Consider the following 27003-nt stretch of genomic DNA (forward strand, 5'->3'; position numbering starts at 1 on the left):
TTGTGTTTTCTTAGTTAGGCTACTTAATTCTGGGACAGCCCTCGTAGTATGTAAGTTGCAAAGTTCATTTTCTTACCACAAGCCATAACTATTTTAAAAAACTCTTCATGTAATTAGTTTTTTTAACTCATTTTTCATATTTTTTAAATTTTTATAATATTTCTTTAGACTTTATAAATTTTTGTTTAGCTACTAAACAACTACAATGTATCCATAATATTTCCGATCATTCACCTATTAAAATATGAGTAAACAAAAACTAATTAATTTTCATTTTCAATTCCATGTATTCGAATGGCATCATAATTCATGATTTTGTGTATTTCACGTTTAACTAGAAAATATCTTAAATCTTCTTCTAATTATGTTGTTAGTTGAACTATCAAAGTATCAATTTTAAATATTTTATGAGCTCTTTATCATTCAATACATTAATTTTCTCCCAATGGTAGTTTGTTAAAAAAAATAAAAATCCAAATAATAATATTTAAAGTATTGAATTGGTTGTTGTTTTAAAAGACTTGTCAGTGAAACAAAATTTATTTAATTATTCTTAAAAGCTTTAACAAGCAGCAAAAATAAATAAAATTTATCATACGTATACTAAAATAATTTCTTTTAAATTTTCTTTCTCGCTAAAATGCTTTTTTGGAAAATATTCCGCAATGAAAAATCGCAAAACTTATGATTTAATTCTAATGACCCTAGTCATAGTTATTTTAGAACACTGCAAAGATATGTTTTGAATCCAATGTTTAATGGATTCTGTATTGATTTTGATTGAATGTAATTGTCTCTTATTTAATTTTGAAAATTTTACTTATTATTCAAATCTTTTCATTTCTCCGCTAAATTAATCACCAAATGAAGTAATTTTAATTAATATCAATACATTTATTCTATTATACACATAATATCAAAATAATATACACCAATCCAAGAATATGCCAAGAATTATAGCTACATATTATCAGAAAAATTCCCTGCACAACACAAAAATATACAAGAGCATTAATTTTTTTTCGCTCACATTTCTGGGGGGAATAAAAATTCATTTTTGTCTGGAAATTCTAAAAATATTGCTTCCGACATTCCTGGCGATCTCATCGGTTTGCGTTCGTTTATATTAAAATGAAATCTAATTAATTTTCTTTAACTTGTACATGTATAGATAAATTATCACTATATTTTAATTTTACGTATTTACGACCACCATAATGTATATATATACATATATGATACAAATATATCGGTATGATCTTCAAAAAAAAAAAATTTCTTTTCTTGAATTTGGATATTTAAAATAAAGAGAATTGACCGTGAATTTCATGATTTTCATGATGATTCGCTAAAATAATGATGTCACGAATTTTTACTGGGATCTTATTAAAAATTGTAATATTTTTATTTAAACTGAATACCTAGACATATGTAAAAATTATAAATATATATAGATATTGTATATATATACGAGGTGCGTGTGATTAGTTTTATACTTGTTTATATTTTCTTTTCATGATATTTTGAATTTTTGTTCATAGAACGTTTATTTAAAGTACTTTATGTATTTATTTTTAAAATAATTTGAATTTGGAAAAAAAAATAATAAATAAATAAAATAAAGTTGTTTATTTTACGTTTAAAATACTCGTAATTATTCAAGTATTTGTGTGTTCACATGTAAATTTGTATACATTTTCAGTAAAGCAGTGTTTGGTGAAAATATTTTTTATATATGCAATGTATTTTTAGTTTTAGATTAGCTACCAATTATTCAATATTTTTAATTTTATATCATAGTTATCAATTACTGTTCTAAAATTTTCCTCAAATTATAATGATGGTTCATCTGAAATATAGTGTTCCCAGCAGCTCAATTCTTTCTATAACTTTAAGGCTGCAAAATAGTGCATACAACGACTTTGCATAGCCTCACAACATGTATTTAAGAGGTGTCATTATTAGAATCAACTTATGATCAAATTTGTTTTTCAAAGATTTGCGATCGTTACTTGAGCTGAAAACGTCTCTCATCCTTATCAATGTCACTCAAATTTCATAAATTAATAAAGAAAATATAGATCACAAAAAGAGAATAATTTTTACTTTTTGAAAGTAAAAGCATATAAATTGCACGGAACAGGGTATTTTTTAAATAAAATTATATTTGTAGGACCTACTGTAGATGTAATTTAGAAGTGAGACCATCATATATACGGCATTAAGCATTTTTTCATTTTAGTTGCGTTTTTGATTATAAATCTATTCATGGTTATATGCCAGGATAGAATGATCACTTTTATGTATGTGAAAATGCTAATGAGATACGAGATCTCGTCTAAATGCTAACCCTTTTGGAAATTCTTCGTAAACCATGCCATATTTAATTTTAAAACAACTATGTTACACACAAAATACCCTCTTCATTTATAGAATTGCAACTAAATTCCAATGCTATTTTACATACATAACATATGATTTAATTTCAAATAAGTGATGCTAATTCAACCTTGACCTCATCATAATTAATTATGACTTTTGTCAAAATTATTTTTAAAAATTTGTTTTTAAAAATTTCTACAATTTCAATTACATATAATAAGAACACATACATACAACAACAACGAAAAAATTAAAATTTTTACATCAAGCAGTATTAGAAGAAAATCAAAAGAAAAATCTTCTTTTTCCAAGAATGAAATAATTACCACTTAAAAATAGAATTATTTTTGGGGAGATTTATGGCATTACGCGCGTAATATCTAAATTTTTTTTTTACTTTTTTTTTATTGTTTGGTTTCACTATAATTTCGCTTATTTTTCCACTTGTTGCCTTGATTCTTGACCTAAATAAATAAAAAATTTTTATAAAAGACCATATACAATATTATGATGATGATGCCAAATCCCCAAAAATAAAAAAAAAAAAACCCAAAAAAAAAAAACAACAACATAATTTACAAATCTTGTAAAACTTGAAAATTTATTTGTAGAAATTAAATAATTTAATGAGAATTTAATGTAAAAGTGAAAAAAAGAAAAATAAGTCTTTTCTTTTCCCACTCCTACAAAATAATGTAAGATCAATATTGAAAATTTTTTTTCGCAGTTATTTTTAATAAAATTGGCACGGAATCTATATTATGGAAAATCTATATGGTTTTCCAATTAACAACTCAATCAAAAATTTTTTTCTGTAATTAAAAATTATAATGTTGAAAATTTTTTTTAAAATTATTAAACTATTCAAATTGTAATCGTCCGAACCAGTTGATTTATATGACATAAAAATTATAACTTATATCTTTTATAGTGTGAAATTGGATCTCAGTTCAAATTAGCCTCCTAATTCGATAGTACGTATTGCAATACTTAGAGTTTTTCATTTATGATATAGTGTTCAGAGTTAACAAGTTGATCATACTGCAATACAATTGACATCCGGGGGAATATTTTTATTATTATTCTACTTATATAATTGAATTTTATATTAATTTGAAAAAAATATAATGTAGGTATTAATTGGTCAGGGCATCAATTTTAAATTTGTAATGAGCCAAAATTCTAGAATTTTTTTTTAAAATAAATTTTAGAGCTTTCTGTAGTTAGAAACTCGTAATCATTTTTCCGTAGAATATTTTTTCATTTAATTTTAAATTCCGCTGATTACAATTTTTTTTTTGTGATTAATTTTTGTAATTTTTTTCGAAAATAAAACGCACTCAATGAATGGTGTTTTTATAAATCTAGCTGTTTTGATTTTATCCATCAAACGGCCCTAATTGTTTGTCTACAAAAATTAGTTAATTAAAATATTGTTTATAATTGCTTCCTCAATATTTTTAAATTGCGTTCTAAATCAAAGGAAGAACAAAATTTGATTTACTTCTCAAGATTGTCTCAAAGAACTTGTTCCAAATGTCAAGTTATCAAGTCAAAAGGAAATTGTAAAGAAAACTTTTTATTTTTGGAACAAATTTTCCTATATTATTAAATTTATATAAATTGATTATAGTACATAATTATTTTAACATATTGAAGGTCTGATATTCCAATTAGAGGATCTGGTATTCGACTTGACAGTTTCCGAATAAAATTTTAATTTTTAGTAATCAAAATTAATTTTAATTAATTTATTATTGACAATTTCATTTAACATGCAATTATTGTACTGCGCATTTACTCTGTTTTTTTTGCTTTCGTAATTTATTAACTTTTACACTTTATAGGAACGTGATATTTATTTTGATTTTGTGGTCCATTTGCTATAATTCCTATATTTATTTATTTATATATTTTATTTTTAATTTAGATTTCTCTTGACATGAAAATTTTTTTCATCTTTATTCCTTTATACTTTTGAATATTTTCTTTGAAATGCACTTGATTTTTATTTTTAATGAAAATATGAAAATTAAAGTGAACCCTAATAATGTTGTTCGTTTACACAGCAAAAATAAAAAAAAAAAATTATAAGAAAAATAAAAATTGAAAGTAAAAATATTATTGAGACAGAAGGAAAATAGGGGTGTACAAGAAATGAAGGAAAAAGAAAACAGAAAATTTCAAAATAATTAGTGAAAATGAAATATAGCGTGACATTTTGTTCTTATAATATCCTTGAATAAATTGTATTTTAAAATCAAGTATGAAAAGTGATTGTAAATATAAATTTAAAGCAATTTTCTTTTTTTTTTTTTTAATACAACTAATGGGTGATTTGAATGAATAAAGCCAAGGAGGAATATTAAATAATTAAATATGATATTGTGAAATTCTTAAAACAATATTTTTATATATATATATATGTATATCTAAATAAATTATAAATAAAAATGTAAAATACTTAAATTTTCAATTAAAAATTATGATTTAAACTATAATAAAAATATATGATTAGAAATAATATTTATTTTGGATGAATTTCTAAGAAATGCAAAATTTTTTGATTAGCACACTTATGGGGCAAAATTCATCAGTATATAATTTTTATTTAAATGACTAGCAATTTGGTTTTTCCATATTACAAATATAAAAAAATAATAAATTAAATTAATACAACAGTATATACATAGCTATGTAATAGAAACTAATTTAGTATTATAATAATTTTAAAGAAAGTTATTATGTACTGAAAAACTGATTTTGTATTCATGGAACTCGTGCAGATATTTTACGGTTCAATGTAACGTTGTAGAATTCAATGTAACGTAATAGAATTAAAGTAGCAATGGGGAAATGAACTAAAAATTTTACTTACTCATTATGAGTAGAATAAATAACTAAATGTGAATGGGAAAACATACATTTCTTGTTTTTGGAAAACTTCTAGTTTTTGGAATTTATAAATACATATTCAAGATAACTGGAAATCAGCACTAATTCGAGATTATTTTCCATTTAAATTGATTTTTAAATTTAATTCCATTTTAATGCAATTTAAATGATCATCTATATTATATAAAAAAAATTTTTATTGTTATCCGGAAACTCATTGTTAAGTTAGATCTTATGAAAACGAATAAGTAGTAGAGCAAAATTATTTTAATAAATCTGGCATTTCTTTTTCTCAAATGTTCTTGATTTATACTGAAACAAATTATGAAATTTCATTATAATTCTATGCTAAGAACAAAATGTACAAAGTACTTATTTTAAAAATTCCGTTCATTAATAATTTCCTATAAGTTCAATTAAATCTGAGCAAATATAATAATTACTTAATCTGATTATGATATAATTATTTCCCTGTATGCGATTGATTATGCAAAATGTACTGTTTTTGAAAATTTGTAAGCATATATACAAAATAATATTAAGACATTATTATCTGATATTATTCAAACTTAAAATTATGTTTACTCAAATAACAAACGTAACTCATTCTGTATTCATTATAATATTTATTAATATTATCGTTGATTCACTCACATTCACTCTTATTATTAAATATACTATAATTGTGTACATATATGTATAATAATGCATGTAAATCGTCATCTCTATTAGTCCAATTTATAATGTTCAATAGTTTACATATGAGACACTTAAATTGAAATCGAGTTGCATTGTATTAGTAACTAGTTATTTTAAAAATTTTTTTTAATTGTATTTAGTTATACCATAATTGTAGACATTATGCACAGTTATGTAGATACGTATGCAATAGCTTTATTTACCTAACGGTAATCAAAATTAGCATAATATTGACAATACAGTTATACAATATACATAATATTATTACAATATACAGCAATATTCAATAATGTAGTTGTAATAATATGCACAAACATTTTTATAAAACAAATTATATGGCAATGTACTTGATAAAAAATTAACTGTAATAATATTTATTTGATGCATATACAAGTGTACAAAACATTGTATTTGTACATTTTTATACATATATTGAATATAGAGCAAATAAAATACAAAGTTCCGATTCCGACCTCAAAACTTTAGTTAAAGAGAAGAAAATAAAAATACCTCATTTGTTGAAATGAATAAAGGAAGAAGAATAATGTAAAAATACAAGTACTCTCCATAGTTATTGAGCAAGAATTGAAAACAAACTAACAATTAAAATCACTCAAATTGTAATGAAGAAGAAGGATGAGTATATCATGTACGTAATTGAAAATTTTGTTGTTACACTCTTTTCCGCTTTATGTGTACTATTTTTTCATTTCTTCATTCTTATTTTTTTATTTTTAATATTTTCCATTCTCTTCATTTTCTTTATTTATTTTCTCTTTTATTTTATTTTTCGGTTAGTTTGATTTATACACTTAGTCCCTTATAGTTTTTTTCTCATTATCCAATTATAATAATAATAAAAAAATTACTTACTTCTTTTATATCAAATGTACATAATTACATATACATATTATATGCAATTATATAATATATAATGTTATATTTTTATTGCAATATGATAAAAAGATAATTAAGGGATCAATATAATAAATTTAATTTTATATAAAAGAAGAAAAAAATAACAAATAATTTTCAAGAATGAACGCAAAAAAAAAATATTATTTTATGGTAGTACAAGAGATCCCCGCATAAATGGAAAATTCGCTGTTCAGGTTTTAAGGAAAATAATTCAGTAAATTTTTTTAAGATTTCTAGGAACAATATTCTAAGAATTTTTAGTTTCATTTTAAAATGTTTTTAAAAAATTTCATGTTTTCAGAAAATATTGCTGTTATACAGAGTATTTCGCATAACATGGCAAATAGTTTCAGAAATGATAATTTGATCAATTTCCAGCAAAAAAATTGTATGTATGGAGAGGAGGTCTCTAATAATTAAACTAAATATAGATTTTAATATGATTTACTCAATTTTATCATTATAGTACCTTACTTTAGGGATCTGGCAATGCTAACAAGTTGCATGTTTCTCAAAATAAAATTTTAAAAAAATATATTCGATCTGCCACTTTTGCATGGCACAAGAAACTTATAACGATAATAATCAGATTTTAGTTTTCACCGAATTATTTATGTGTGTAAAATTTTGAATAATTGTTATTGTTATTATATTAACGTATAACATTAATTGTAATATAGTGACATAAAAACGAGTTTAACACACGATTTATTTAATAACTCTAACTTGTTTAATCGTATTCCGTGACATATTAAAGCTATATTCAATTTGAACTCTTTTAAAAATTAATTGAAAAAATATCTATTATTGTTTGAAAACATTGTCTCCATATTATAGGATATAAATCTTATTACAAATATTTTTCTTTTTTTCAACTTTGTTAGAAATTGATATTATCAATTAATATTGTTTATTGTAATTATTAGATGTAATATTGAATTAAGTAATATGTATAATATTTTTATTAATATGAAAAAATTAAAAATTCAAATTATAATACATACAATATTCTTAAAATTGTTTCAGGCATTGTTGTTCACCCTGGTGTTAAAAAATTTTGAAAACTAAAGTAAAATTTGGTATATAAATCCTGTATGACAAAAAAGAGCGAATGTGTATTAGACAAATTAGAAGTAAAAGTAAATTTCGTTTAAAAAATGTAAGCCCTATTGTTACCAAGAAGTACAATAGATCTTAATATACGAACATTAAATTAGTAAAAGCGAATTCAATTCAAAATAGTATTCTATAATATATTATGTAGGATATCTGAGTAAGAGCAGTAAAAGTATAATATTATAAATATTAAATAAAGCACTCAAAAATGTTAAAATTTTCTATTAAAATAATGAAAATTGAAAAATATTTTAAAATAAAACAAAAAAAAACTATATTCGCTTCCGTTCCTGCTTATATTTTTCATCATTGCATTTCTTCAAATTTATAATTTTAATATTTTGAAAAGAAAATAAAAAAAAAATAATTCTTCTTTAACCATATTGAACATGTAATTTTAAATGAATATAAGCTATCAATACATGGTCTTATTGAAAATCTACATGCTCAATATTAAGAATAAGCCGAAACATTATTACATATACATTACACGACATACGAAAATAACTTTGAAATTATATTATTTGCTCATTGTTATTTTATTTTCCTTTTTAATTTAATTCGTTCATTTCATCCTATTCAATTTTTATTTTTATATAAATTGAATCATTTATTTAATGTACAGGTTGTATTCCAATCAATTATAAGAAAATTCATCATATATGTAGCTATATCGCGATAATTAATTATAGGACTGCACAAGTTTTCTGTTCGCCTTAAGTACAAATCAACCTTTAATAAATCTTTTTGTAATAATACTTTTCCAATGAGCAAATAACAAATAAAATTACCAATTGTATTTATATTTTTGTTAACATGAGAATTTAATTGTTGCAATATTATAGGATTTAATATTTTATTAATCATTCAATTTTCAATTATAGATCAAATTTGAACAATTGCCCTTTGTTTTCTAATTCGATTTTCACAGTATTTACCCAAGGTTAATTGGTAATGCACATTCAGAAATAGCAACATATAAAAATTATAATGATATTCAGCAGCCCCGGAAAATATGCAATTTTTTTCCTACTTTTGCAAGTCTTACCGGAATCAAAAAGTTAATAAACCAGTCCATTGGTTTTTATTACAGATTCGACTCATAAATTAGAGAGAAACTGATTGTCGAATATAAGTTTTAAAAATCATTTTCGACCACTTGGATAAGTACAGAAAATTCTACAAATAGAATAAATAGAACAAATTTTCGAATATACTTCCAGAAACATGTCCTATACATTTTAACACTCAATTATAAGCTGAAACATAATTTTTGTAAAACCAGTTCAAATTCGGTTGGAAAGTGTTGTTTAAAAATATAATGTTACGTTGTTCAAGATTTCTTGTCAATTATTTTTTTAATAACACAATATCAAAAAACAAATATTAGAAGCATACTGAGAAGAACACCAAAAAAAAAAAAGAAAAACGAATATAAGCATACCGGAAATACTTTTCTAAACACATTATGTAAAATATACGAAAAACTCATATACATAATACGCTATACTAAGACTGAATTCTAAATCAATTTTAATAAGCAAACAATAGAAAGGTATAAGCATGCACAAAATATTATGTATAGGTATGGTATAGAAAAAGAAAATGACGAAAGAAAATGAAAGATCGAAATTTTTCAAAAAAACAATTCAATAAACACTGTGTTTACTATAGGAATAAAATTTTTTAGTAAATTTAAAAAATCTATTATTGAGCGATTTTACTTTTAAATTTAGATTCACTGTTCGTCGACTCATAATTTTAATATTCTCGATTGCAAAAAGTAATATTGAAAATTTTATTTCTTTCTCAGTTAATTTTAAAACTTTTACTTATTTTGTACCGGATCTAGACTCGGATCTACAAAATACGTTAAGTAAACATTTGCGATGCACATTGAAAAACAGTAGTGCCACCGTAATTAATATGATAACATGTGCTTATATACAAACATTATTAAATTGTCAGCTCAAAGACAAATTCAAGCCTTTAATTCTATAACTTTATTCAGACTCAATTATTGCGCAATATGCAATAAACATTGGGATCGCTCCACCTTTTTGAAATACTAAACATTTCATTAATATTCTTTACGGTGAGCAATAAATTCATTATTTTAAAAAGGTGGATACTAAATATTGCATAATATCCATTACTTTCAAAAGATGGAGCAAGGAGAAAGTGGGGCGTACTTTTCGGAAAAAGTGTGGAACGCCTAATTGTAAATTTCATGTCAAAACTGTTGTAAAAAAATTAAGTGCCTAAAAATATGCAAATTTGTCAAATATATTTTTTCCAATTTTTGCTATATTCAAAAAATATTTAACAAAACCATACTTGTGAAATCTAATAAAAGTCGGCAAAATTTTTTTTTCGCCAAGATATTTTGATTGCATTCCAAATTTTAATTCACAATTTTTTATTCTCTTACATAATTTTTAATTATATAGTAAAGGAAATTTCTAAGGAAAATATGCTCTTTTACGAACCATTAATATTTTCCTAATTTGTTTAGCTTTTTTTTTCCCTCAATTTTTTAAAAAATATAAAAATTTGTATTGATAAATCAATTTTCTTAGCTTTTTTGTTTTTTTTTTTTCTTGACTGACTTCCTATAATAATACTCTCAAAATATTGATTATTATTTAAAGAAAAAAAAAATTTTAAACATACAAACATACAACCTACATAAACCTAAATATTACATGACGACCTATACACATTATATAAATTATATATGTATGTTTGTATGTTTAAAATAAAAATAACACTTTAAAAACATAATCTTATTAGATAATTTAATTTTACAAGGGAAAAATAAAGCTTTCCTTTCCCATAACACTTTCTTACATTGTTCTAAGGTTTTTCGGTTCAATTTAACAACAATGTTAAAAATTAACAAAATATTTTAAATATTTTTAATTCTATAATATTGAATTTTATTTTAAAAGAATTTTTTTTTTTTGAATACATACTTAAAGAAATCATTTTTTCTAATGTCTTAAAAAAGAAAGCCGTTTTATACATTTTCGTTTTTTTTGTTTTGTTAATTTAAAATAATTTTAGTTTTGAATAAATAATTTAATTTTTCTATTTTTAAATTCACTAGAAATAGTACTAGGTAATAATAAAATAAAACTAGGTAATTATTAAATTAAACTTTAATAATAACTATTTTTTTTTTCTTTCTTAATTTTTTAATTTTCACTCACGTCAATTTCTTTTAGATTGACTTTTAATTAATGTCAATAAATGGAATTTAGACAACGACTACACTGCTTTTTTGCTTCATTTTACTTTTTTTTTTTGATTACATTTCTTATATATATATATATCTTTTGTATGTTTAAGTACCTATATTTTAAAGTATTCGCATTACATTTGAAATTTTTTTTTATTGGCATATTCACACAAGCATATTTTAACCAATACTTTAACGCAGTAACAGTAAAGGTATTTAACTAATACGTTAAAAATTAAAATAAAGATTAGTTTTTGTTTTTGTTTTTCTTATTTTATTATTTTTCAAACGTTTCATCATTTTATTTCTCCTTTCCTTTATAGAATTTGAAATTGTCAATTTAATTGTGTCTTTGAAATAGAAAACAAAAAAAAATCATATGTTTTATTTGTTATTCCTTGCCCCCTACAGTATGCAATACATAATATAAAATTGATATGAAGGAAAGAGATAGATAGCAATTGTTCAAGTATAATAAAAGTGACAATTATTATAATAACATTTAAACATTCGTCATATCTATCATATATTTTATGCACTATAATAATTTTACGATACAATAAAGCAATATAAAATTTATGAATTTATAATAAAGCACTTATTATTATTATAATTAAAAAATTGCTATATCATAAATTAAATTGTTATATCATAAAATAATGGGAAATAGAGAATAAGCAAACTGAAGACCTAATTTTTTAAAATAAAAAAATAAGAATGAAATCTGAGAATTTATGAAAATTTTGCTTTAGATGGAATGTCAAAGTTAAAGAATATTATTTCCTTCATTATTTCCAGAAATGGTAGTTATTAGAAAATCTGATTGTTGGTTGGCTGGTTGACCAATAAGCAGAAACGTGCCGTTTTGCTATTACTACTCTGTGATCACCGTCTTTCAGTGTACAATTACATATTGTCGGCTTAATTCTAATAGCTTAATTTTTGTCATAAATTTTTTCATAACTTCCTGTAACTCATTGTTCTAGGTAAATATATCAATGAAAGGTAAATAAAGGTTATATTCTAATTAAAATTCTTTTTAAACATTAAATTAACTAAAAACATTCCCAAGCAACCATATAAAATATTGTCACAAAATAGTTTTTTTTTGTCTCCTGTAAAGTAGAGCAAAATGAGTTATTTGCTATTAGAATTAAGCCGACGATATCTTTTCTCTCTGAGCCTCCCGGTTCTCTTGAGGAATCTATCTTAGTCCACCAAGCTAAGTATCGATGCATGTTTTATCTTCTGTTTTTTGGTAGCTACAACTGCTCTTTCTCACGTCACCAGTTTGGTCCCGGCCAGAACCGAAAATTCTCAGATATAGTGGAATAGGGTCTCCATCTTTTTGATTTCCCAGCAGCTGTGACACGTCGTATTGAAGGGCAATCCTACCCTAGCCGAATGCTCCTCCAGCAATCAGTCTCCCGTGTAAACTGCCGCCACACAGGCAATGTCAGATCTACACATCGTCAGGAGCCCATCCGATTTCGTAAGGTATATTTTATCCCAATTTCTTTTGGTGGGACGCCAAAATTTTGTACTATAAGATGGTATAATGCAGATGTACAGATAATATTTCCGAACCATTCAGTGAATTGAAAAATTCACATTCATAAAAAAACTTTTATATACACAATGAATGCAGAAACATTATTTAAAATTACAGCAATTATTTCCAAACATTATTTTCTCGTTACAAGCGGAAAACTTCGCAAATTGAAACTCATTTCGAATAAACTAGATTCAAAATTTCGATTTGTGTTTTTAAAAACGCTAATTGCAGCCTTTTATACTCTTATTCACAATTTTAAAACAAAATAAGACAATAAATTGTTTAATTTTTGAAAAGGATAATAGAAAAAAAAGGATATAATTTCAAGATTAAGTTAGATTCATTAACAAAATTTTAAAACATATACATAGCTGAAATATTAGAAAATTCAACTTCGTAAACTGAAATAACTAAAATGATATTCAATATTGAGCTGCAACTTTTCAAATACCACATTAGTAACTCGAAAATTAGAATTTTCTAGAGTTCTAGTACCTCTTCTAATATTAAAAAATCTATTAGTGAAAAATTAATATTAACCATAAATTTTTATTTATTTCTAAATTTTTTAAATGAAGTCGGTACCAAACCTGCAAACATATGAGCAGACAAATGAGAGAACAAGATAATAAAACAACACACATTTTTCTATTTTTGGAAACGCACTTAAAGAGTAGAATTGAGGAAATGAAAAATAAAAGCGAATAGTAAGTCAATAAAATGCTCAATAGGTATTCGATAAATATTCAAATTTTACATGTTGCTAAAAATTGAAGACTAAAGTGTACAAAACAGAACGAAATATGTGTAAAACAAATACTTAAACATAATAATTACAATATTTATAAAAGTTCAATGTTTAAATGTAAGTAAAATAAAATAAAATAATGCGTAAGTTTTACATTAAAAACAGATCTTGTTATACAAAGTTTTACACATTATAATATTCGCAATAGGTTAATAATGGAAATAATATAAAAAAGGAATTCTAAATGAAAATTATGAATTCAGATTACACAACTAGTAAAAATTAAATTATTGAAAAATTACAAGCTTTTTTGTTAAACGTTAGCGAATAGTTAACCTTCATTGTTTCTATGAATAGAATTTAAATAAAATATGAAAATCATATTAACTGTAACATGAAATAAAGTTGGGTCAAACCAATGGTTTGTATTGTAGCACTTTTCCCTTCAACAAGTGAAAATTTTGCTTTTAAATACAGTCTATGTATACCTATCAAACTATTAAAATTATTTTCATTCATATAGAAAACTATTTCTAGAATTGCATATATTTAGGATGACGCATATATGCAGTGTTTGAAATAAAGCAAATATTAATATAAAAAGGGGTTAACCTAATGCTCGATTTTAAGGGTTAATTGTGTGAGTTAAGAAAAATAATTATATTTTTTAATTTCACGGAATTTACCGTTAGCTTTTTGCGTTTATAAAAATTTGGGAAAGCTTGCGGTTTCGGAAATATAAGGTGTCAAAAATTCAAATTTTACGAATTTCAAGAGGTGATAACTTGAGAGGGGGTGGAGATGGAAAAAAATTTTCTTCTAACGAAATAAACTATTTGTTAATGTCTAAAAGCTCCTAAAATTTCAAGCTTCTACAGGCTGGGGTCTAGAAGAAAAACGACATCAATAATTTGGAAAAAAAGGACTTTAGATAACGGTAAATTTGAACGGCCATTTTGTTTTTCTAAAGTTTAACTATAGTATATCGCGCTAGGGGAAGCAAGCCACTGCCTTTCTGCGCTTGCAAAATTTCAAAAATGCTTATGGTTTCATTGCAACAAATATTTAAAAAAGGCCATTTTTAGGGTTTTGGGGGGGTATAACTTCTAGAAGGGGGGAGATAGGTAAAAATTTTGTTCTACGGAAATAAGGTTCTAGTGAAGATCTATGTACGTATGAAATTTCAGCTTTCTATCTTAAAGGGTGTAGAAGTTTTGTAAACAAAAAAAGTGTCCACGGACGGACGGACGGACAGAGTGAAACTAATAAGCACTTTTTTCAAAAAATTTTTTGGAAAAGTGCTAAAAAGAAATACAAAATTATAATATTCTTTTACAATGTAAAATATTTATTAAAAGTTGGTTATGAATTTCTTGTTAAAACTAGAAATCAGATAATACTAGGCCTGTTAGACCGTCAATACCCCTACATCACAACAGTTTTTTTAATTATATGACATTGAATGAATGAATTCGTACAGTCTCTACTAACATTTTTTAGAATTTTAGCAGCTTTGTTAATAAACGTGTTCGAAAGAAATTGATGCATTGAAATTTAAATGCGTATCGGTATATGAGAAAATTTATTTTTGAAATAACTCGAGTTAGTATGACCTTTAGATTAAACTTTCTTCACTGAATATCGGTGTTTCCATTAAATCCAAATCTAACAGAATTCCCACTGTAATTACTCTCAGAAATTTAAGAATAAAATTTTATAAGCCTAACGTATTTACAAAAGATTTTTTGAGCTACGTTACAGTAAAGGCAAGTTAATGTACAAGGAAACAAAGTAGTTAAATTAACTTAAAATTCGGCATTTGTTCATACAGATGTTTCACACAGGTTTATTCATATAACAAATTTTTTTAATAGTGCTTTTACAAAATATCTGCATAATGTTATTACAAAATTATTTTCTAGCTTGAAAATTAATCATAGATGTAACCAGGCATTTTCGGGTTTTAACATCGTAATTTTGCCAAATATGACTGTGTATTATTTTCTATTAACAATATTATAATATATTTATTTCTGGTATTATTTAATTATATTCTCGAAAATTACAATATCTTGAGCTGTATAAAAATTAAGTGGCAAGAAGTTTTGTAAGCAAAGGAGTACTTATTTAATGCAAATATAATTTATTACAAATAAATTATGTAAATTGAAAATTTTATATAACAAAATATGTAATCAAAATAATCTAGTTCATTATCGTTTAGTAAAAATTTCATTATCTCAAGAAAACAAAAAAAAACAGAAAACCATGTACAGAATGTTAAAAAAATTACTTAGAATCTATTTTAAAAAAAGCATTAAAAAAAAAATAAATATAACACGGAAAACTTTAAGTAATAAGAACAAGTAAAAAATCAAACAGTTCTTCATTTATTACTAAATTATTATGTAGTTTAAAAATAAATAATATTTTCGAAAAAAAAAAAAAATTTTTAATCACACCTAAATTGAATTAAAATATTAGTTAAAAACACAGAAATCCAAAAAAAAAAATATTCTTGTTTTTTTTTTTTTGATAATTTTTTTTTTCCTTTTCCTTACTGTTGTTTTCCGCAAATCCATATTTTTTAGGCTTCTTTGTTCTCTCCATTACTGGCAAAAAATTATGAATTTCTGCTTTTTGTTTTGGATTTTTTTTATTATTATTATTATTAAATTTTATTATTTATTATTTAATCAATTAAAATAGTTGAAAATTATTTACAATAAAAAAACAAATTTTTCATTTGTTAGGAAACCAAAAATTAAATGTTTAAATTTTTGAATAAAAAAATAAAAATAATTATTCATGATTTTTGGGTTTTTGATTCTTTTTCTTCTTCTTGTTTTATTTGTTACTCAATAATTTCCAATTAATTTGAATTTTATAATATGGTCTTGTTACAGATGTACTCAATTTTTACATATTTTAGAATGTGATTTTGAAAAAAAAAAAAATAAAATTTTAGAACAATTGTATTTGATTTGGATTTGATAATTTATTTTATTAATTTTTAATTGAATTTTTCTTATTTTAATTCCAATTTACAAAATATTTTTACAATGTTCATAGTTTTGCTTCGTTATTTTGTTCTCAATTTTCTCATCTAATAAAAATTTATTATTATTTTCTTAAATTTTAACATTTAATTCTTTTGTATACAAATATTGTTATATTGCTTAAAATATTTTAAAATATTTTAAATTTATTGTAAAAATTATTTTCAATTAAAAATTTTGTTTTAATTTATACTACAATTTTATTTTTTCAATAATTTTAAAAATTTATGATATTAAAAATTAATAATTCACTTTAAAACAATTTTTTATAATTTTTCCAATAAAAAATTAAATAAAATAAAAAAAAAAAAAAAAACAAATTAATTTTTTCACTATAAAAATTTTTTATTTTTTTGCTGTTCATAAATTTTTTCTCTCATATTTATTGCTGTTCCTGTTTAAAAAAAGAAATTTTTATTAAAAACAAATACAAAATTAAATTTTCGTTTCTATTTTATTTTTTTCTGTATTTTAATTGCAACCCGACTATGCGGCGGAATAAGGATAATTTTATATTTTTTTTGCATTATTTAATTTTAATTTTATTACAATTAAATTTCATTTATTGAGCGAAAAAAAATCTTAATAAATTTCTTTCTTTTTTTGTTTTTTTTTTGTTTTTTATTACTTATTCAATCAAATAAATTTTTATTCTTTAATAATTTTAATTTAAAAATATTTATTTTTTATTTTAATTTTTTTCATTTTGACAATAATTAATATTAAAATGAATAAAACACACAACAAATTGTAAGGCGAATAAAAAAAAAAAATAAAATAAAATTAAAAACACAAAATTTCCGACAAAAAAACAAAAATTTTTTTTTTTTTTTTGCGATTGCGACAAAAATATTGTATTTATATTTTAAACAGTAAGTAAATGGTGTTACATATATGTGAAAAGTTAAAGGAAAAAACAAAACAAGAAGAAAAAAAACGAAACAGAGAAGACAAAACAAGAAGAAAATAAGCGAAAAAAAAAAATTGAAAAAAAAAATCGATTTGAAAAGGTACGAGTAAAGTGTACGGTTCTCGCGCGATTCCCTCTTTTTTTTTCTTAACACGTAAATTCTATGGTATAAAATAATTCACTATTGTAATAAAATTCATTTACAGTTTTATTTGCTAATTTTTTTTTTTTGATTTTTTCTTTTACTATTATTTTTTCCATTATTTTTTTTTTTATTTATTTTCTTTATTTTTTAATTTACTTATTTTTTTACTTTATGATATATGATGTATGAAGGTAGGTAGTAGTGTAAGTATGAGCGAGCGTTAAAACTCTTACAAGTTTTCCAAGAAAGTTTACAAATAAAATTGAGTTCATTTTTTTATATTTTTTAATTTTTTTTTTGTTTTGTTTTTCATTTAATATATTTTTTATCTGTTTCTTTTTTTTTTTTTTCGTTTATATTTTTTATTTATTTTTATTTTGTATTTTTTTTTTTTGTTCTTCTTGTTTTTTAATGGTATTGTTTTAGTCTCATATACAAACGCGCATATGTTTATTGTATTTTACTACATACACAATATAAATACGTACATATACTCATGTATATATACAGTAATCATACGTTTCAATTCTTATTAAACGTAATCGGTATAATATTTGTATATATTAAATGCATATGTTTGTAATGTGTGTAGAAAATTTAAACAAATAAATTCGGATCAAATGAATGGTTTTGTAAAGTAGCACATTTTCCTTGGAGTAAGTGAAAATATTTTCTTCAAAAATAATCTAATGGAAAATGATTGCATATACTTAGGATGATAAAAAGCAAAATTAAAGAAACATAATGATACAATTGATTTAGTGAGTTAAGATAAGTAATTTATTTTTGTGGCATTTAATTTTTTGCTTTTTGAGATATTTGGAAAAACTTCCACTTTCAGAAATATAAGACACTGAAAATATAAATTTTCCTATTTTAGCGAGTTGAATGGAAGGAAAAATTTTCTTCTATATCAATTATTAGTATATAAAAGTTGCTAAAATTCGGACGCCCTCAAATTTCCGAAGAAAAAAAAGCCGTATATAAAAAACAAATATTTTAATGTATTGTGTCTCGGTACAACATTTTTGTGCGTTTTTGTAATTTAAAAAAAATTTTGTGTTTTAAATACATAGAGACGGAGAGATGGCAGAGATGAAAAGGGGAAGATTGTAAAAATTTTGTTCTTTAAAGTTCTATTGCTAAATAAAATTTGAGCTTTTTGTAAAGACTATAAAAGATTTGTAAATAAACACATGGGTGGATAGACATACAGACTGAGTCATTCTAATAAACCACTTATTCAGAATTTTTATTCAGAAATATGGTAAAAATACATTTTTTACAGTTATATAGGGTGACAAACAAGTCTTGGAATTTTAGGAATATTTTTTTTTTTAATTTGAAACTTAAATAACTATACTGTAGCCTTTTTTAGGAGAAGTGCCACAGAATATAAAATAGCGCTTGTTAACATCTAAGTTACGTAAACTCGTATAAGATGTTGAACCAAAATAAAGTACCTACTTTAAGCTCATATACCTCCAATAAAAGTAATTATTAAATTCAAGTCATAATAATAACACTAAAATTAATTTTATAAACATTACATTACTCTTTTAAATTGTCTTCAAAACATCATAAAAATTATAAAAATTTTGTTAATAAATTTCATTTTTTTGGCCGTCGATTCGACCATAATTTTGCGTTAATCAGTACAAAATTTTTCCTTAAAATATTACGACTTCTTTTGAATTTTAATTGTTAAAACAAGTCCATGTTAACAAAATCATAATTTAGATGTAAATAACTAGAATTTAGTACAACAATCTTACAAAATAAAATTATTTAAGAAATTATTGAACACACTTTGTATATAAATGTATTATCCATTCTTAGTAGAAAAAAAAAAAAAACAAAAAACATGGAGAAAAAGTACAAAATATAGTCATGATTTTTTTAGAAAATTTTCCTTTCTCTCTTTCCTTTTGTTTTTTATTTTATTTTTAATTTTTATTGCATTTTTATTTTAAAAACCATGTGTTTATACATACATATACATTTCTATTTATTTACTCATATACATTATATACAATGAACTCGTATATCCATATTTATTAAATATTATTTTATATTATAAACTTGTAATTTTTTTTTCATTTTCAATAATATTTTTTAAAATTATAGATAAAACAAATATAATTCAATATACATATTCCAATATTATTTACACTAAAACCTTTATACCATACATGTTATACTTGTATATAAGTTTAAAAAAGTTGTTTTTAAAAATATTATTATAGAATGTTTTATTAATTTTTAATTTAAATAATAATTTACTATATAGATACAATATGTATTTTAATAGTAATACAATATGATAAACAAGTTTTGTATTAAATTTTTAATTTTAATATCAAATGGTGTTGTTCATTTTACAAGAAATTTTAAATATAAACTGAGAAAATTCTATTTCAGATATTAAAATAAAAATATAATAATAATATTATTATTTTATATAGCTTACGTACAACTATATACATAATATATATTTGCTATATAATATTATTATATAGTATATCATATTTATTGTAATTTAAATGAATAATACACAGTATAGCCAATATAATTCAAACTACACCATGTTATATAGCATTTTTATCTTGAATTTTTAGAATTGATACAAAAACTAATTAAATTTTTTCACTGTAGCTTTCTTTAATCTCATCAATGTGTTTGATTTTCTTTAAGTTTTAGTATGAAAGAGAAATTGCAGGAATTCCTCTTAAAATTCTTTTAAAATCAGAAATATTTGTATATGAATGTGTGTATTAAGTATGTATTTTAAAATTTCATATATACTCATACTATATAACTTAAATTTTAACAAATAAAGATTATTTCTAATCGAGCATTCATAAAATCACGAAAAATGAGTCAAAATTGTAGTGATTTTACTGTATTTTATTCAAGATATTTATAATATTATCTAATAATTTAGTCAAATCATGCAATTGAACTCAAAAAATATTTTGAATTTTCTTTTGATTTTTCTTTCAAAAATTTTAATTACTATATGCAGTTTTTCTTTTTTTTCTTCTTTCACAATTTGGGAAGAATAAGAACAGATAGAATTGACCGTGTTAACTATGTGATACTCATACAAATACTTTTGAATATTGAATAATAATTGTATGAATCCGTTATTACGATTTTGTTTTTAAACGACGACCCTATTACTAAAATTTAAATAACTTGTATACTTAATTTTTTCACCGTTTTGTGAATTTTAAACGTAAAGTTTAAATCTTGTACTTCGTGTTGATTTTATTGAATTGGTTGTCGACTCAAAATTTGACGCTCATATACATAATATACATAAAATTCAAATATACATAAAAGTCGATATCTCGGACATATATTACTCAGCATTATAAACAAAGTGTAATATTTATAATACCTTTTAAACATTCGTTCATACGCTTTTTATAAATATCGAAATTTTAAATTCAAAATATAAATGTTAGTGAAATTATTGACAAAAATATTTTAATTAAAAATTTTGTTTTTAGTATTTGCCAATGAAATATTTTTTTCTGATTTTGGTTGATTTTAATTAAATTTTCGTTATGTTTTTTAAATTTTCCTGTAAGCATATTTAAACAAATTGAAAATTTTTTAAACGACCAGGATTGCAAGTAGTAATTTATATGATAAGAAATGTTTGTTCTCAATGCTTCGATTTAATATTACTTGTTTTCAAAAACTTCAAAACTATAGAGTAAATTATTTATTCTTATGCACGAAGTACCCACATGTGTTTTACAAAACGTACCTATTACTTTTCTGTAACAACAAATTAAATTTTATGAAATGCTCAGACTCTTAATGTTTTCGAAAATTTCACCTAAGCAATTATAATAAAAATAATTTAATCCAAATAATTTCGTACAGACATGAACCAAATTCCATGTAAATAAAAATGCATTCATTCATACGTTAAAGTGCAAAAAGTGCCAACAAAATAATATTAAATAAAATTTTATCACTTACTTCATATACATATATAAATTTTACCTATATATCTTTTTATGATTATTATGAAAATTTTAAATAGAATTTTAAATCACCGCCATTAGATTAAAATTAAAATGAAATGATTATGTTTTATATAAAATGTGGCATTTTATCCTTAATTTAACTTTAAAGCATAATAATAAATTATATACATTATAGGTATGTGTTTATGTAATGTGCACAGTTTGCATGTTTTATAAGTACAAACATGCATACATATAATTTTTTCTCATGATTTTTTTTTTTATGGAAATCATGAATCCTTTATCCTTTTAAATTTCATGATTCCAATTTAATTTTAGGATTATAAAATATAAATATTTACAAAATGTACATGTCATGTCGCAATACAAAAAGAAATCGAGAAAAAAAACCATTGAATCATAAAATAATTGGCGAAAATATTTTTTATTTCAAACTTTTTAGGCGGCTGGTATTTTCCCGTCAGAAATTGCTAATAAAATACAAAATTCTTGAAAATGAATAGCAAAACACTCTTATTTTTTTTTTAAACGCTTTTGAGTTCGACATGCTTAGCACATATAGCCACGTAGCACTTCATTGAAAAAATCATACTAGTTTTACGTATATAACATTAAATTAGAAATTTTATTTGTCACCATAAATTTCTGTATCGATAATCAACTTTGAGAAAAATCCAGTTCGAAACATTTCTGACAAAAGGATAGCTTTCTTAAAATTATATGTGCATTTTTCTCTATCCCAAAAACCTAGATTTGAAATATAATATTAAATAACATTTCAAAATATTAGGTAGATTTTGTGCAAATTACATTGGGTCATTTCCCATCAGTTTACATTAAAAAATGAAGACAACAAACAAAATTATTAGAAATTTATAAAAATTTTGTAGTAGATTATGTGCACGATTTATATTTTTGTGTTATATAAAAATTATGAAGGTAAGGCAGGGCCGAATTGATTACAAATCAAAGACCCTTTACAGGATAATAAAATTAATTAAATGTAGCGTTAAATAATAACGATTGTATTAAAATATTTGCATTAAATTTGCAATAAAACAATGAAGGTTTCAATATCCAAGCAAATTTTGTGTTTGATTTTATATGAGTACATCGTATTTTTTTGACTCTTCCAATTTTCTTAAATGAATGGTTGTCAATTAAAGAAAAAATTTTTCTCTCTTCTCTTTACGTAAACAATTTTTAATTCTATTTTCTCAAAAGATGCGGCAAAAATTAGGTTTTTACTACAGTTTTATATTTTTATACAAAAATGAAATTATAAACGAATTTTTCATTTTCAATCTTAATTCATAAGTGGGGCGCTAAACTCTGATGTACTCAGACTATAAATAAGGCCATCACTGACTATAGGTCAATTACGCTATAACGCTTCTTTAATTTTGTTCTTTTTTTTTCTACTTCAGCATAATACAAAATATGTGGTTTTAAAATAATTTTTTGTTGCCATATGATTTTATTAAAATTAATGTAATATTGCAAACATGCAAACAAATTTTGTAATGAACACACACATATACAAAAATAAAACGTGTGCATGTATATATTTCATATATATATTTTTTTTTAGTGCATAAATTTTTATTTTAAATTGTAATTTTATTGATTATTGGAGTGTAAAATGTGATTAAAGGCAAAAAAAAATGAAAAACGATAAAATTTGCTAAAGTGCCATTTATAATATATTTTCTGCTTTTTTATTTAAATTAATCAAATTAATTTCAATGTACATATATGTATATTTGTATATAATGCCTTTTTTAATACAGATTAATCTGGAGCATGAAATTACATATAGAAATATATACATATAGTACATAAATTTACTTAAATGTCAGTAATTTCATTTATGAATACCTATTCAGTGGAATAAGAACTAATGTGATATATTAATATTTTAAATTGTAATTAAATTTTAGTAGATATAAAATTGTTGAACAAAAAAGTATTACAATAATATTCCAATTAATTGAATCTATATAAAACTATAAGTTTAATGAAAAATACAAATTAAAAATTTTTAAAAAATAATTTGATAATATTCTCTGGTACAATTAATAAAATGGATTAGAATGAGTTTAGTTTCAAATTCATTAAATTCATTAACTTCATTTTAGTAAGTTTTAGTTGGAGTGTGGAACACGTTATAACCCAATAAAAAATAAAGATTACAAAATGCGTCTCTTAAATTTTTTTACTACAATATTAAATACAAAGAGTTAATTTGGCTATTTTCAGTATATCTACATACTTACGTATATTATGTACATATACTTATGTATATCATGTATATTATGTATATATTTCGAAATATCATCCAAATCACATTTGGAATAAACAGAAGAGCACTCTTTATTTAAGTATGGTATTAGTTATATAACGCTCTTAAAGGAAATTATGTAAAATAGGTTTAAAATATTTCAGAAATAAAGAACAACGAAAACCTACTGAATTTAAAAATTTGCAAAATCATAAATCATTGCAAATTATATAAAATAATTTAATTCCGTTGCCTTTTTTGCCTACATAAAATATAAAAATGTAAATTTAAATCTCATTCATATTATTATCATTGCTAATTCTGTTTAAGATTTGAAATAATGGTGATATGTGATGTTTTTTTCATAATATTATGCATAAAATGAAATCACGTAAAATTTTTGTAATGTTTTTTTTTTATGAAAGCTAAAAAAATATTTCAAAATTTACTTAAAAATCTTCAATTTTCTTGTTGAGATTAAAAATTTTTAAATTCCATAGTGAATTGTCAAATTATCGTTTTCGTTGAAATTTAAAAGTTTTTTTATACAGGGTGTTCTATATAGTGATGCACTGACATATACGAGCATATAGATCATTGATAATAAAGAAAAAATTATGCCATAACAAGCCTCTATCGCAGCCAGTTTAGCAGATTTTTAAATGTAAAATCTTTTTTTTCGTTGTTTTTATAGAAAGCAGGCTGTAACTTTGATTGTGCCAGATATAATGGTATTAATTAACAAAGACACAATAAACTTCACTGAAATTTTGATTTAGGTGTACCAACCGCTTAAAAAAATAAAATTTTTCAAAATTTTTCCATTTTTGTCTAGCATCTTCGCTATGTCAGAAGTTTATACCTCAGTGCACTACTATCGCCCCACATATGAATCGCCCCATATACTTTTAAACTAAATGTAATTTATTTTTGTAAGTGTAATAATTTAAATTATCTAAACACCGTTCTTAATGTCCTTATTTAATGAATTCATAAATAAATTGATCCTTATAAAGTTTCAGGTTATTAACGTGTTACTTGTGAACAAGCAGCATAATTTAAATGTTTTTAAAAATAATCTAAATTAAATAAAAATCGTACATATCGGTTTTGAGTGAGTTGATATAAAACGGATTTGACTGCATATGTTAGGATTTTTTTAAGACGCAATATTCACAAAATTATTGTATATGCTATAGGAACTTTATATAACAAATAAATCAAAGGAATAATTAAACGGAAGTAAAACATTAAAACAATATTTCCATATAATTCATTATAGCTAGAAAGAGCCAATATACAGAAACAGAGTGATTCAGCAACAAGTTACTAGCCATATACCACCGAATGCAAAATACAAGTAAAAATACAAAAGTTTTTTTAACGTTTAATGACATTAATTAAAGTTAAAGCAGCTGTGGAAAAAATTCTAGAGCGAGCATTTTGGAAGTTTTAAAAAATTTCATGAAAAATTGTGGAAAGTTAAAATTTTTCTAAAGTTCAAATTCTTGTAAATCCAAAAAAACCTGAAAAACCAAATGATGATCCATTCTTTATTTCAGGGCCTCTGATAATGCTTTCAAAAACTGATTGTTTGAAGCTACTATGTCTTTTGGAGTGGGTATAAGCACAAATGATATGTTAAAATTTCGTTGAATTTTCTTAAAATCTCTGTAGCTTCGTAACGGTTCCGATTATAGTGCCAAATCCCTAACTTATATACACCCTAACTATAGTACACCCTAGCTTGTTGCTGAATCACCCTGTATACTTTAACAATTACATTAAATAATCAATAATTTTTAATTAATTAATATTTTTGAAATTAATTTCTAATTAAAATTAATTGAATGACAACCATTTTTATGGAAATATACTTTGGTAATTATTTGGATGTTGGTATGAATTTTTTTTTGTTCACATTTCAAATATTTTCTTTTCTTTTCTAATAAAACAAAAACGTAATTTTCCTCAGAAAACAAATTTTACTTTTCTCAATAAATTCAACATTTTTGATTGTTCTTTCTTTTTCTTTTTTTGGCTTTAATAATTTTTGCTTTTAATAACTTTAATTTATAAAACAAATAAAAAGGAAATATTGAGAAAAAAAAAGTTCCTTTATTTTATGTCTCCTTTGTTTACTCAATCTTTCATATTGATTATTCACAATTCACGAAAAAAAAAATCAATCAGTTCAAAAAAAAAAAAAATATTTTAATTGTTATCCGAGCTTATTTTGTAGAAAAACAAAACGTGCAGGTTCAAGGGTTTAAAGTAATTTCGTTACAAAATATTAGGTAATATACGAACCTATACTCTATATTTAAATTTGATGAGAATCACTCCATAAAATGCCCATTTAGTTGACAAAGTCGGTTTGTATTAAAAGAATGACTTAAAAATTTTCTACAATCAAAATGTAAGTTCTAAAGCGGAATACCTTCAAATATTCGGACCAGTTTTGAGCTAAAATGAACTGTCGCATACTCGTAAGTTTGCTACCTACCATGCAAAACGTATTATTTAAAAAAATAACAATAGATTCCGTGATTTTCATAAATTTCATATTTGACTAAAATAATCATTGTCACCGACGATATTAAATACATTCATACAAATTATATTTTTGGGTAATGCAATAACATTACTTTATCATACAATCTCAAACAATCGCAAATTTGTTGTTGTATGATTCGTGTTTGTTATACTGTATGAAGTGAACACGTTTGAAATTTAACAAAGTTTTTTCTCTTTCACATAAAAAAAATTTTCTTAAAACAGAATATTTTTAAATTTTATACATATTTTGTGAAATGTTTGCTAAATTTTTAAAATTTTTAAAACTGTAAGCACATTTTGGATCATTTCTGTTGTTAATAAAATAATGGAAAGTATACATGTGCCTCACATTTTAATGAAAATTTTGTCGTAAATTTACGGTAAATTTGCAATAATATTTTGGCTTTTATATTTCGGTAAATTTTTCACAAAGCTAGCAAAAATCAATTATTTTCATTGCAATTATTTTTTACATCCTGAATAAAAACAAC

General features: G+C 23.0%; 1 protein-coding gene across 8 annotated transcripts in view; it reads right to left on the reverse strand.

The window, feature by feature from the left end:
* LOC129611095 (potassium voltage-gated channel subfamily H member 7-like) overlaps positions 1-27003 on the reverse strand; it is a 144435-nt gene that overhangs the window by 81511 nt on the left and 35921 nt on the right. Inside the window, exon 1 of one of the 8 annotated variants that reach the window (XM_055524039.1) lies at positions 16116-16230. The exons of 6 other annotated variants lie outside the window; for them this stretch is intronic. In XM_055524039.1, coding sequence (XP_055380014.1) covers positions 16116-16164 — 49 coding nt within the window. In that variant the 5' untranslated portion in view covers positions 16165-16230. Of the gene's footprint in view, positions 1-10985; positions 11053-16115; positions 16231-27003 lie in introns of those variants that run through there. One more of the 8 variants, XM_055524038.1, reaches the window with a different exon arrangement.

Source organism: Condylostylus longicornis, unplaced genomic scaffold (genome assembly GCF_029603195.1).
Source record: "Condylostylus longicornis isolate FDR11 unplaced genomic scaffold, ASM2960319v2 ptg000048l, whole genome shotgun sequence".
Classification (NCBI taxonomy): domain Eukaryota; kingdom Metazoa; phylum Arthropoda; class Insecta; order Diptera; family Dolichopodidae; genus Condylostylus; species Condylostylus longicornis.